This window comes from Lissotriton helveticus, chromosome 4_1, assembly GCF_964261635.1.
Source record: "Lissotriton helveticus chromosome 4_1, aLisHel1.1, whole genome shotgun sequence".
Classification (NCBI taxonomy): Eukaryota; Metazoa; Chordata; class Amphibia; order Caudata; family Salamandridae; genus Lissotriton; species Lissotriton helveticus.
Window position 1 is genome coordinate 247,492,186 of NC_136063.1, and position 13,224 is coordinate 247,505,409.

Here is a 13,224-nt window from a genome sequence, read left to right on the forward strand (position 1 = left end):
AAGATGAGTAATAAGCTTCGTGTGTGGCATAGTTATCTCAGGGTACCCTGGCTGGGAAGACGCTACATAGACTATGGCCTAATGCACAGCTAATATACATAACTTTCACCTTTTTGTTATTGAGAGTTAGTACTGTAAGAGAAACGTCATACTGTGCTTGATAAGGTTGACTCAGGATTAAACCAAGAAGTAGCCCATAACGTGCACCGGTTACAGGAGCAAACGTAATAGTATAGAGAGTCCGTCCAGGAGAGACAGAGAATCCGCCCACTGTAGGCACTGGTTACAGACAGAATATATACCCTGGTCCATGTCCTAGTATCAATCCCACAGATAAGGAATCCCTGCATTTAAAGGAGTAACATCTGTCCTCTTCAATAAGATATAGAACTCACTGAAGTCAATTTTTAATTGCAGCAACATCACTTGATCTTCGGGAAAGATTCCCTATGTGGCACACCCGGCGAACCTGATTCTTGTTTAACAATTTTTTTTATTTCATGTTATACATATTGAAATGGTGAAAATTCTGCCATTGGTTGACATTGCATTACTGGTCAGTGCTGTACCTTCCTGGTGGGCTTTGAGGATTTGATCACAGCCTCAATCTGATTGTGAAATGCACCAAGTAGTTCACCGTGGGATATCTGCGGGTGATGACTGGCTGTGTTCTATGAATAAATGAATGAATGAATGAGTACATTTGTAAAGCGCTGCGTTCACTCCAAGGAGCATCTTGGCGTTAACGGAGAGGTTCGGAACCCTGAGGTGGATAAATCTTAGCAAGAACATCGAGAGACGGGGCAAACTGATTGGGTGTAGCCAGAGGTTACTTAAATGTTAAATGGGTTATTCGAATACGCATTGCTGACAATATTGTAGGTGAGTCGATTGATAGAAGACGGATTGTGTGATGCTGTGGTGCCTTAATATCTATATGATGCTTAATCCGGACTGTGTTGTGTGGTTGTTATGCATTTTGCTTGCTGTGTAGCTTCAGAACCTTTGCCAGCTACCAATAGGCTCTACGAGAATCACACGTTTTTGTTTCCTTAGTATAAAAACATTTGGCATGTTCTGTGCTTCAGGTGGGGAGGTGATCTGGGCACGGGGCATGATTGGGGAGAAACAAATAATTATATTTTATAAAATTTTATTGATAGTGTTTGGATTGGGTACAATGCCCTGATGTTGGTGAGTTACACCTCGAACAGCAATCTGTACTTAAAACTGGCAGACCAGAATGTTGCTTACACAAGGCTCTCTTTTAATGCATTGTCTTTTAATATTTGCTTTCGTCTTCTTTTAACCCCAGGTGGACGTTTATGGCTTTGGAGCAGACAGCAACGGAACCTGGAGCCACTACTATGAAAAAGAAAATAGCACTGGAAAAAGCGTTTTTCGAAAAAAAGTTGTGCATGATGGGGACTTTCAGGCAAACGTGACAGAAAGTTTGAAATCGAGCAACAAAATACAGTTCTTCTCGGGCAGATGACAACTGTGATACAAGAGGACATTGTCGACTAAAGCGTTTTTGTCTTGAGAGAAAATTGACAGCTGGGATATCACAACTACCTCTGAACAAAAACTATAGTGATAAAAAGAAGACTTTCAGAAGGGAAAAATGCAGTGGGAGAATTATTTTATTCAACTCTCGGTTTCAGGAAATGATCACAAAATGTGTGAAAAAACAGTTTGTTGATTGTTGGCGGATTCATAGAAATTAGCTACCGCACTACAAACACGACTCTTTGAATCCCTTTCAGAAGCAATAAGACAAAACAGCAGCGGTGTTACACATTAGTGTCGATTCCGATCCGGTAAAATGCGCTCCGAATGGTCGTACGGAGAGTTTTTTCCCCGTACGAATCGTATCCGTAGACGTCCCGTACGTACGATGAAGTATGATCCGTACTAGGTGCGGAACTCCGTACGAGTCGTACAGGACTCCGTACGACTCAAATCTCCGTACGAATCTCACTCGGAACCCGCTGTACGCGACATCGCGGCACATTTTTACGACCCAGCAAGTACGATTCGTGTCGGGTACGCGCCGTACGACCCTTTTCCTACGGGAGCCGAAAACAGTCGTACTCGCAGAGTTCGCGCCGAAACAGGTACGGAACGCCCCCCCCCCGGGTACGGCACGTACCCCCCATGATCGCAGGGGTACGCGGCGTACCCCTGTGCTCATGCGGGGTACGTGCCGTACACCCAGCGCACATGGGGTACGCACCGTACCCCATGTACAGTGGGTGTACGGCACGTACCCCATGTAAGCTGGGTGTACGGCACGTACCCCGCATGACCACAGGGGTACGCCGCGTACCCCTGCGATCATGGGGGGTACGTGCCGTACGGTGTGTAGGTGATCGTGCGCTTTTCCGTACGAATCGACGTGTACCGTACGAATCGCGTACGGGTCGGCCGATCGGGATCGGAATCGTCCGGTCGTACGGCGTCTGTACGAGTCGTACGGAAACGGCTCCGGATAGGATTCGTACGCCGGATTATTTTACCGGATCGGAATCGACCCCATAGTGTTGTGTTTTTCTGTTTGCTGCTCTACATAGATGCTGTTTTCTACATTGTCAAAAGCAAGCAAGGAGTTCATCGAATTTGAGATGGATCTGCACAGGATTAAATTGTAAGAAGACCTGGAGTATTACAGATGATCTGTGCACAGAATATTTCCCAACAAGCCTCGGTCTTCCTGGAGGAATGGCAAGAATCATGGGGCACATGCATCAACCTATTTAGGAAGTGCAAACGGTGCGATTCGGTAAATTCGGCCGTTTGCGCTTCCTAAATAAGTTTTTGGGATGCATGAAACAATTTTTCAAAATTCGCATTTTTTTGCAATTCCTAAAAATGCGAATGCATTTAAGGAATCGCATTTGTGCGATTCCTTAAATGCAATGCATGAATTTGTAAAAAAATGCGAATTTTGAAATAGGAAGTGCAAATTAACACGAGGTTGACCCTCGTGTTAATTTGCGAAAATCTTTAAAAAAGCACAAAAAGGCATTTTTTAAACTTTCATGTTACAGACACACATGTCCTTAGGACATATGTTTGAAACATGCACTTTAAAATACATTTCAGGCGTGCAGGGGGGGGTCCTTTGGACCCCCCTCTGCAGCCTTGCAATGCATCAACAAATTGCGAGTTCCAAAAAACAAAAATGCAAAACGGCATTGATTCCTATGGGCCTCTGGGCTCATAGGAATCAATGTAATGCCATTCCTTAATTGCGATTCGCAATTAAGGAATCGCAATTTCCGAAAATTAAGAAATCCTAAAAACTTTTAGGATTTCTTGATGCATAGGATTTTGCAATTCCTAAATTGCGATTCCTTAATTTTCGCAATTTAGGAAGTGCAAAATCCTTCAATGATGCATGTGCCCCCATGTGCTGTACACAACATTCATATTGCTAGCAAAGCCAAATAAATGTAGCAGACTGTGGTTGCAGCTTTAACCATGGCAGATATTTGATGGATTACCTCGGAATAGTTTACATTAGATTCCTACGTTTTGTGTGCAGGTAACCATCGGATAGCCCTTGTCATGTTATCTCTTGATCCGTAGCTTGCAATGGTAGTCTATTGTGGTCCATGGAGATGAGGGATGTACTATATATGTGCAGCGCTCAAGGTGGAGGGTCCATAGTCCATAGTGATTGGAACGAGGAAATGAGTCCTTGCAAAAACGCATGAAAAATGGAGTGAGTGTGGCAGCCATGTGTCCAGATAGGACTAGACTTCAAATGTGAAATGCTTCTCTACAAACTACCACGGCAGGTGTAGCTAGCATATGCCAGTTCTAAAAGCTGAAATTAGCTGGCTGTGTTCACACGCGTCACAGAATTTTTGATTGACTGGACATAGTATAAGGCAAATTTGAATTCGCCTTTTGGGTTGCTTACCATATTTGTGCCTACTGTGGAACTAGAGCACAGGCCGGCTCACAATTCTTGTGAAGACTACTTGTGGTGGTCCCAAGATTTAATATGAAGTGTCATTAGCCTACAGAGCCTTTTTCAAATTGATTTATTTGTATTTATTGTTTTTATGTAGAGTTTGATACGTGAAGGGAGCAGGGGTAATTGAGACTGATCAATATTTCAGAACCACATGCTTGACAGAAGAGATAGGTCTTCAAGCATTTGTTCTACTTTCTGAAGTCCACCTACAGGCACAGAGACAGTGGGGATGATTTCTGAGGAGCTGAGCCTTGTGATAGCAGGCACCTCTCAATGAAGTTTATATTACCACTCGTGCAGCAAGCGATGGGTCTAGGCTTTGCCTCTTGCACCAAAACAAGTGCTTTCAATAGGTACTCTTCTGTACACAGCTTTGTGTACAGTTCGGAGGGATTGGTCATTCACCTGCTTGATAAATAGCTGGTAGGGGAATGAAGGCATCCCATGTTCAAGTCATCCTAGATGGAAGATGAGGTGGACGGGTACGCTTAAGGTTCTTAGGAGCTTTCTTAACTTCTGTTCAGGAGGTCAACATGAACTCTACAGTTGTAGTCAATGCATGAGGGGGGTTACTGCAAGGACAGGGATGCTTCAATGAAGGGTGTCTGTAGCATGAGTATTTGACAGAAGAGGCAAACACAAGCTTGTTCTGATTATTATTCGAAGCATTCATATTTTCAACCCAAGCACAAACAAGAAACATGCTCATAGCCCAATGCTGTGAGAAATTAATTGGAATATTCTTCTCCTATATAAAGCAAACAGTGGAGGGAGTTGTACTGTTAGTGAACATTGAAATAAGTTATATGTTCCATTTCTCCCAATTCAGTTCCTGATTTACGCCAGATTAGAACGTGGGTAAGTGACGGCTAGGATAAACAGAAGCTTATCACTTGCCTCTGATGGTGAACAAGTAAACTTCTTTGTTGTCTTGGTTCTTTTAAGGTTGTTAAGCACATTATCACTGACTGTCCACGATCGTTTTAATTTCTCATGTGTGAATCAGATGACTTTGCCATTCCATTCTTTACCAAATCTTAGTTGTCTAATCACAATGTGAACGTGTGTGAGGCCTCCAATCTATACATACATTACACATTCTGCAAATTGTTTTTTGTAAATTGAATACATTGTTGTTAAAATGGGCCCAGCTGTGCCAATTCATTTGCAATATGCAGTTGAATTGTGTGTCGCATTACATTGTCTCTTTTAAGTGTTAGGTTATGAATTGTTTCTGAGGTCAGTGCCATTTCGATAACACTACAATAATTTGAAGTAGATTTGTCAAGCACAGTTTGTTCCACCTGCTTCGTCCCACTTATAAAACCCAAAGAAGTGGGTATTATTTAAGCTTTAAAAACATCCAATTTGCAAGACGCCTTGGTTCTTGTCAATCGATTAAAAATATAGTTACGAAGATTACAGAATTATTCCCTTACAATAGAGCAATTATTCTGAGTAAATAACTACCCTGCTTGATTCACAAACAAAAGCTGTAATTTGCCATTATAGAATATCTCCTACGATTAGGCCAAATTTCTAACTTTTATGGCATTCGCACAGGTGCTCCGGAATACTCATTGAAGTGTACAATATTCATAGTAATATTAATATAAAATTATGAATATTATATTAACCCCTTCGACGCTTATGACGAGCTCAGCTCGTCATGAGGCACAATGGAGCTGTGCTCATGACGAACTGAGCTCGTCATAACTGCCGCGGAACGTCCACGCGGGGCTAATTCCCCTCCTGTGCAGGCGTTCCATGGGAGTGGGCAGGGTCGTGATGAGCTCAGCTCGTCATGAGCAAAACTCCACTGTGCAGCATGACGAGCTGAGCTCGTCACGAGCACCGCGGCGCCTCGTGCAGTCCCTCCTCCCCCCCGCACCGCGAGGGAATTAGCCCCGCATGGAAGGGGTTAATATTCATGTGTGTGTACTACAATGTGTAAAATGTACAGATACAGAGTTTCTGTAGGTGAAAGATTCTTCATTCGTAAATCTGACACTAAATAGTTCTCCTCGAGAACAAACAGCTTTCCCTCCATCCACATGAAATGCAAGAATGTTCCCTCACAAATCTACCCTGGAAACGGGCTTATTCGCCCCCTTTATACATGTAAACTTGCCTGAGCTTGCGGTGCAAGAAAAGTACCTCCAGAGGGTATGTTAGTACATATATGATTGTGGGTCTTCACCATCTTTGTGCAAACAACGTTTCGTAATAGAGCCCAGAGTAAGGTACCCGCGTTCCAAAATCACTTTAGTGAAAAATTAATTAAATTATATTTTGATTCATTTGTTTTATTCAGTTTGTTTGGTGGTACAATTGTACATTTGAGATAGTAGGATGGTGTGGACCTTACCAAACAATGCATTTTTGTGTTTTCATTGTAGAAATAAAACAAGCTGTGTTACTAATTTTCATAAACGTAGTCAGGTATGGGTATGACGCCTGACCCATGGAGCACTATGCCTAACGCCCACTTCAAAAGTGGTACAAAAGGGGGTGGTATCACTTCAGAACCAGTGCCCACATCAGGATTTGATGCTCTTGTTAGTTGTTACAGATAAGTAACTTTCTCCATCTCAACCTGGCCTTTAAGTAATGTAGAGCAAGCCCCCTATATCCAAGCAGATACCCACGTTTCTCCAAACAGACTGGGTAGAATTGTGCTGTTGATCTGTGTTAAGGTATTGTACAGCCTCCATTCGGTGTTATCAAGTCAAGATTAAAACCATAGTGGCCTTTCCAGTCAATACGTTTCTTTGAAAGCAAGGATTTAGGCATTTTATTTAAAATGCTGTTTCTTTTGGTGCATTTCCATGTGTTTTCAAAGACTATTTTGTTCAGTTTTTACACGTGCCTTTCTATGTATTTGTGAAAAAAAATTATAGATTTTATAACCAGTAAAACTTTAATCTATTTGCTAAAAGACAAAAAAATAGAAATCAATTTGCAGCATTACGTTTTGTGCACACCCAATATTATATTAAAGAGCTACTTATATTGAATTGAGAATTCAACACATGCAATACGGACTGTTTTGGCTTCTAAATTTGTGGTGAAATTTTGGTGGCCCACACTGGTGAAATTAAGTAATAACCTGGGGTCAAGTTTGACAGGTTATGAGATTTAGGTTTTGGGATTGCCCCTGTTTTCTTGCGGTTACTGTACTCATTTTAATGTTGTCAGTCTCCAGTTCTTTCAAATCAGTGTCCAGATATTTATTACGGTTATCTTGATCACTAGATGCTACATACCAAGGTACCTAGTATTTTACATAATTACACAATTGTACGGATAATTTTCACTTGATTTAAGTGAGCGATTATCTTTTTCTCTTTCTAGAATACTGGCCCACATGCATCAAGCATTTTTGTAGTCGCAAACGGTGCGATTCCTTAAAATCGGCCGTTTGCGAATGCAAAAGTGCTGTTTGGGATGCATCATGCCATTTTAGAAGTCGCATCTTTTTTACGATTTCTAAAATTGCGTTAGCATATAAGAAATCGCAATTGTGCGATTTCTTAAATGCTATGCATCATTACAGAAAAATGTGATGTCATTTTGACCCCCCTCTCCACCCTTGAAATGCATTGATGAATTGCAATTGCACATTGTGAATTCGCAATTCCCATTCATTCCTATGGGCATTTTGGCCCATAGGAATGAATGGGAATTGTGAATTCGCAATTGAAAATTTGCATTTTTTTTGCAAATCGGTAAAAATAGCGATTTTTACCGAATTGCAAAAAAAAAGCAAAAATATTCATGCATAGGCTTTTGCGAATTCTAGATTGCGAATCGTTATTTTTCGCAAGTAAGAACTCGCAAAAGCCGATATTGATGCATGTGGGCCAAAGTGTTTGGCTCAATTTAATACAGAGGATTTATTAGCATATCAATAGAAATTTGCTGAATTTGTTATTTTTTCGTGAAGGAGTTAAAAACCATAAACCAGATTTACCAAAGGTTTTTGTCTGGTTTTCTATAGTCTTAAGAAGGAAATACAGCCGTAAGTCTGTCTTAAGACCAGAAGATCCCTAAAAACCATGGCTATCTTTCCTAGCTAGGGAGAGTCTTGCACACTGTTTGGCCCAATGATTTCTTGGTTGAAGCTTTTGCCCCAGTGTTCTCTGTAGCTGACCTCAGCTGGCACCGAGGTAAGGCAGAGGAATGAACATGAGTTACTAAAGGCCATTAAGGGAAGGAAAGGAGAAGAAACATAAACAGGCAGTCAGATAAACCCACGTGAAGTAGATTCTAGGCGGCAGCCTTAGGAAGCCTCCAGGAGAGGGTGCCAGATTGCAGTGATAGGCCTCAAATCTGGAATTAGTGCGGCAAAAAGGGAGAGCCAAAAGGAAAAAGCCTCAAAAAATGTTTATGCCAGAGCAGCATTCCAAGACTGAAAATACTTGGAATGAAATTCTGAAAATGAATTACAGTGAGGCGAAACAATGTATTTCACGATTTCCTTATTTTCACCTGTTGTGACCCCTGTTTCCAACCAGGACTGCTGATCTTTCCGTTTTCTTCAAGGTGAAGTAGTACATTCAAAATACCAATTTTCATACTTCTTTTATTGGCTATCTCCCCTTAAGGTGCTGCACAATAAATTCCCAAATATTTTACTTTAAAACATTTTTTTTTAAAAAGTGTTATAAATGCCAACCAAGCTATTGCTGTAAGCAGTTTTGATCAAGGTGCTGAGGGACAAAATATGAAATCAACAATCACTCGTTATTGTAATGTATACAGTAAGCTTATTTCTTCATTTTTCTTTGTGTTAAACTTACATTGCAGAATCAAAGGGTGTATTTTCGCAAGGTTTTCACTGTTGCACTGTACTATGTATGTCACTGTTTTAATTACAGAGGATTCATAACTTTGGAAGGAGATTTCTATTTTATTTTGTATTTATGCTGTTCGACATCTGTGGTAACAAAGAGATTATTTCCTTAAAAAAATAAATGTATCTACTAAAAAGTTATTTGCATTGGTGTTTGATTTATGTTTTTTCTGACATGCAAGAAGGTGACAGTTTTCTTTCAGATGTGGCTCTGTAACTAGGATTTGATAGATTCAGAGTATGCAAAGATTTTATTACTTGTGTATTCTTAAACAGCTCCCAACTATTGGTCTACCTATAAGGTCTGATTCAACCAAAAGTAGTAGATTTGCACCTGCGAGCACTTGCAGATTTACAATTTCTTGGCATTTACGAAAATTCCCACATGTTTTCTTGAAAAAAGTCAAGGCACAGGTTTACTTCTGGGAGTCTTATTGACTAATCGGCTAATCAACTGGAGCCTGCCAGAACTTGGATACCCTCATGGGTGACAAGTAGCATTCTACAAATATACTGATTGATTGATTGACTATTTCCAAGGGTTTCTTTTTCCCATGTACAAAGCTTTTCCTAGTGGAGATGTCTGCACAGGGGGAATGCAGCCCTGTGGGCAAATGCACATATTTCTTTTTTTCCGCAAAGCAAACATTTTTCCCTGTAGAGAAAGGCCATCCCTAACCATCCCTAACATATCTGGTGGTGATCCTCTCCCAAAAGGGCCCTTGAAGTGGAGAAAAAGGAAAGATGCCTGGAGGCAGAAAGTTTAACAAGGAGCTGAAGAAATTCTGAATCCCGACGAAACCCTCCACTAACGCAGAGGAAGAGGAGGATACCTTTGAAGCTCCGGCAACCCCCAAACCTCACGAAGAGGAGTTTAAAGAAGAACTCGATGCTCCAGAAATGGAGGAAACCTCAGGGATTTTTGAGGAAGAATGGAACAACCTTGTCATAGAAAAACCTAGAAGAAGAGGTCTATAGCTACCCCTTGAAGGCTTTGCCACCAAACCACATAGTCTTCTACAGCAGCCTCATCAAGAGGGCAGCTGATACCTTCTGGTCCCCTTAGAAGAGTAGAAAGGAGAATCTTTCATCCTCCTAGAAACATTAGCACTATCCACCAATGGGACACAATTCCTTCAAACGCTGCCAATCATTCTGGACTGAGGCAAGGATGCTTTCAAGAAGCCTGCCTCAAGTTAACCCCAAGGGTGAAAAAAAAATACAAACCATCCACAAAGGACCCTAAATACACCCAAGGGACACAGTGGCTGACTCCATCATAGTCACCACAGCAAGAAGGAGGAGCAACACTCACTCCTCCACTGGCCCGCCTCCAGAGAGAGAAAGTAAAATAATTGATATGGTGGGGATAAAGATAGAAAAACAGGCAGCAATGCAGTGGCGCATTGCAAACTCTAATGGCCTTCTCAATAGTTATGGTCACTAACAATGGGACAACATCGAAGAACTGATGAACAAGCTCCCTGAAGAAGATAAGAACAGAGCAAAAAACAGAGGAAAGACACATAGCGAACACCTGCCTGAAATCAGCTATAGGCGCAGTTGATACAGCCACCAGGCAAATGTGCAAAGGTACAACATTGAGAAGACACACCTGACTCAGAATTTCAGGCTTCCAGCAAGAAGTCCAAACCTCTATAATTAACAAACCCTTCACAGGAGACGCGTTGTTCAGTAGTGAGGTAGATGAATCCCTAGAACAAATGAAGGAGGACAGTGAGACTGCTAGGTACATAGGAGCCCTGCAAAAGAAGTGCACCTTCAAAAGAGGAGGATCTAACCTCAGAAGACCCATGGGAAGGTGGGGGGGGGTCTTCTCAACAGGCCAACAACAACTTCAAACACAGGGCAGCAGACAGCAATCAAACCATCATTCCAAATACCAAGCCTGGCAGAAGCAACCAAGGCAGTCCTTTCGTGGCAGAGGAAGAGCCAGAGGACAACCCTCAAGAGGGGGGGGGGAGCAAACTCAAAGTGAATTGCCCATAAGAGAAAACCCCCAAACAACACCAGTGGGAGGCAGAATAGCACATCACCTACTTCAATGGGAAAACATCACCACAGACAGTTGGATTTTAAATGTGGAACTCTACGGCTATTGTATAGAACTAACAAACAAACGCCCACCAAATCCACCAAGGAAGAAGAGTTCTGAAGAACAGAATTCTTACAATTAAGACAGGAAATAAAGGAACTCCTACAAAAACATGCATTAGAGAGGGTACCAAAGAACACAGCAAAGGAAACTACTCACTGTACTTCTTGGTACCAAAACAAGATCTCATGCTAAGACCTATCTTAGATTCATAAACAAATTCATTTGCACACAGCATTTCAAGATACTACAAAAAGTAATAGCACAGCTACAAAAAGGTAATTTCATTGCAACAATAGATCTAAAGGACGCATACCTGCACATCCTCACGAACCAAGCACACACAGATACCTCAGGTTCACCTATGAGAACACTCATTACCAATTCAAGATCTTGCCCTTCGGAATAAAATCAGTACAAAGAGTCTTCCCAAAGTACCTAAAAGCAGTCGCAGAATCCTTAAGAAGGAGAGGTATCCACATGTATCTATACCTAGATGACTGACTGGTGAAGGCAAATTCAAAGGAAAGATATTACACACACATTCATCAGGCGATCACAACACTGCAAGAATAGCGTTTTTCAACAAACCACAAAAAGTCATCAACAAAACTGGAGCAAAAAAAATCCTTCCTGGGAGCAAGAGTAAACTTCAGCATTGCACTGGCATACCGACCCAAAGGACAATACAAGCTATCAAACAGCAAACTCGCCTCTACCAGAAGGGTCAGTCTCTGATAGACAGGACAGTCATGAAACTGATTGGCATGACAGCATCATACATTCCTTCATCACCCATGGCCGTCTCCTCATGCATCCTTTACAGGAGTGGCTATGCAACAGTTGGCTGAATGGCAACAACAAGACATCTTTAAAGATTTTATAAAATCCCATGGGTATGGAATCTTCCCCCACTGCCTTGCCTGATGGTAAAGCACTAATCACCAATTCTATCTCCTCCCTTGAGATGTCCTCATCCAGAGAATCGGATGTCTCTCCCCCCATGGTTATTAGGAAGCTATTCTGGTTATAATTAACAATGTCTTCCTGATTTGGTTGGATCGTTGGGGTGTACAACGCTTGATAAAATAGCGCAAATTGTTCTAATACCTGTTGCGGTGTGTTCATACAATATATCAGTAGGCCCCTTAATAGGTTTAAAATGAGCCTTAGGCCTATCATCTGCTACCTTAAAAGCGAGAATCTTGCCTATTTTCTCCCCCTATTCATATTGTGACAAACGATATTTACTAAATCTTGCCATACTTTTCTCCCTAAATGTCTTCTTCAAGGCTGATCTAAGATCAATTAAAGTAAGCCCCAGCTGCTCTATATTATCAGTGCCACTCAAAGCTGCCTCTGCATGTTGATCTTCTACTACACGTATTGCTAGAGTTGTATTTTTAATTGCATTTCTTTGATGTTTGATTTTGCCGCCAAATATATTGTTGGGTAAAGCCACTAATGACTGCCTTGCATGTGTCCCAGACCACTATAGGAGAAGCTGACCCTATATTTTCCTTAAAAAATACTTTAAGTTGATCCCTAATCCTGTCCATATACTCCTTATCTGATAAGATACCTAGGAAACGGGAAGGATCTAGGCACCTTATTATCGTCAAAGGATTGTTGTCAGAGGTAACTTTCAGACAGATTTGCATATCAGCCGAACATAGGATTTGTTCTGATGTCCAAGCCATATCTATTCAGGAGTATGATTTGTGTGGAACAGAATGGTACGTATAGCCCGGTGTATTTGGGTATAATGTTCTCCGCACATCCATAATAGCCTGTAGCCGACCCAATTCCCTGATTGCAACCTGTGTCCTTCGCATCCTGTGAAATGTGCCTTGTCTTGCTGTGTCAATCCCATAATCTATAATACAGTTAAAATCACCGATCACGACCCGTTCCCCTTCCCAATCCAGCATTTCAGTGTTTATTACATCAATAATAGTAGGATCGTCTATGTTAGGACCATACAATGAGCAAAAGACATATTTCTTCCCCTTTATTATCATCTGTGCTATAGCCCATCTACCACTTTTATCAGACATTGTCTTACAGACTGCCCCCATAAACCAAGTATGCTTCAATATAGCGATCCCCCGTATAGAGGCACTTTGTGCTGAACACACTACTACTTCATATCCTAATTGTTTTAACAATTCCCGATCCTTATAAGAGAGATTTGATTTGAAAAAAATTGTATAGAGCGCGGCTAACACCATTAGGTTTCTTGGCGCTGTGCTGGGGCGTGGTGAAAAG

The 13,224-nt window shown here is 41.5% G+C and overlaps 1 protein-coding gene across 2 annotated transcripts in view; it reads left to right on the plus strand.

Moving 5' to 3' along the window:
- LOC144828499 (CMP-N-acetylneuraminate-beta-galactosamide-alpha-2,3-sialyltransferase 1-like) overlaps positions 1 to 2,133 on the plus strand; it is a 381,835-nt gene extending 379,702 nt beyond the window's left edge. For both annotated transcript variants that reach the window (XM_078686722.1, XM_078686721.1), the window contains exon 7: positions 1,316 to 2,133. In XM_078686722.1, the coding sequence (XP_078542848.1) occupies positions 1,316 to 1,495 (180 nt within the window). In that variant the 3' untranslated portion in view covers positions 1,496 to 2,133. The remainder of the gene's footprint in view (positions 1 to 1,315) is intronic.
- Positions 2,134 to 13,224: the final 11,091 nt, after the last annotated feature.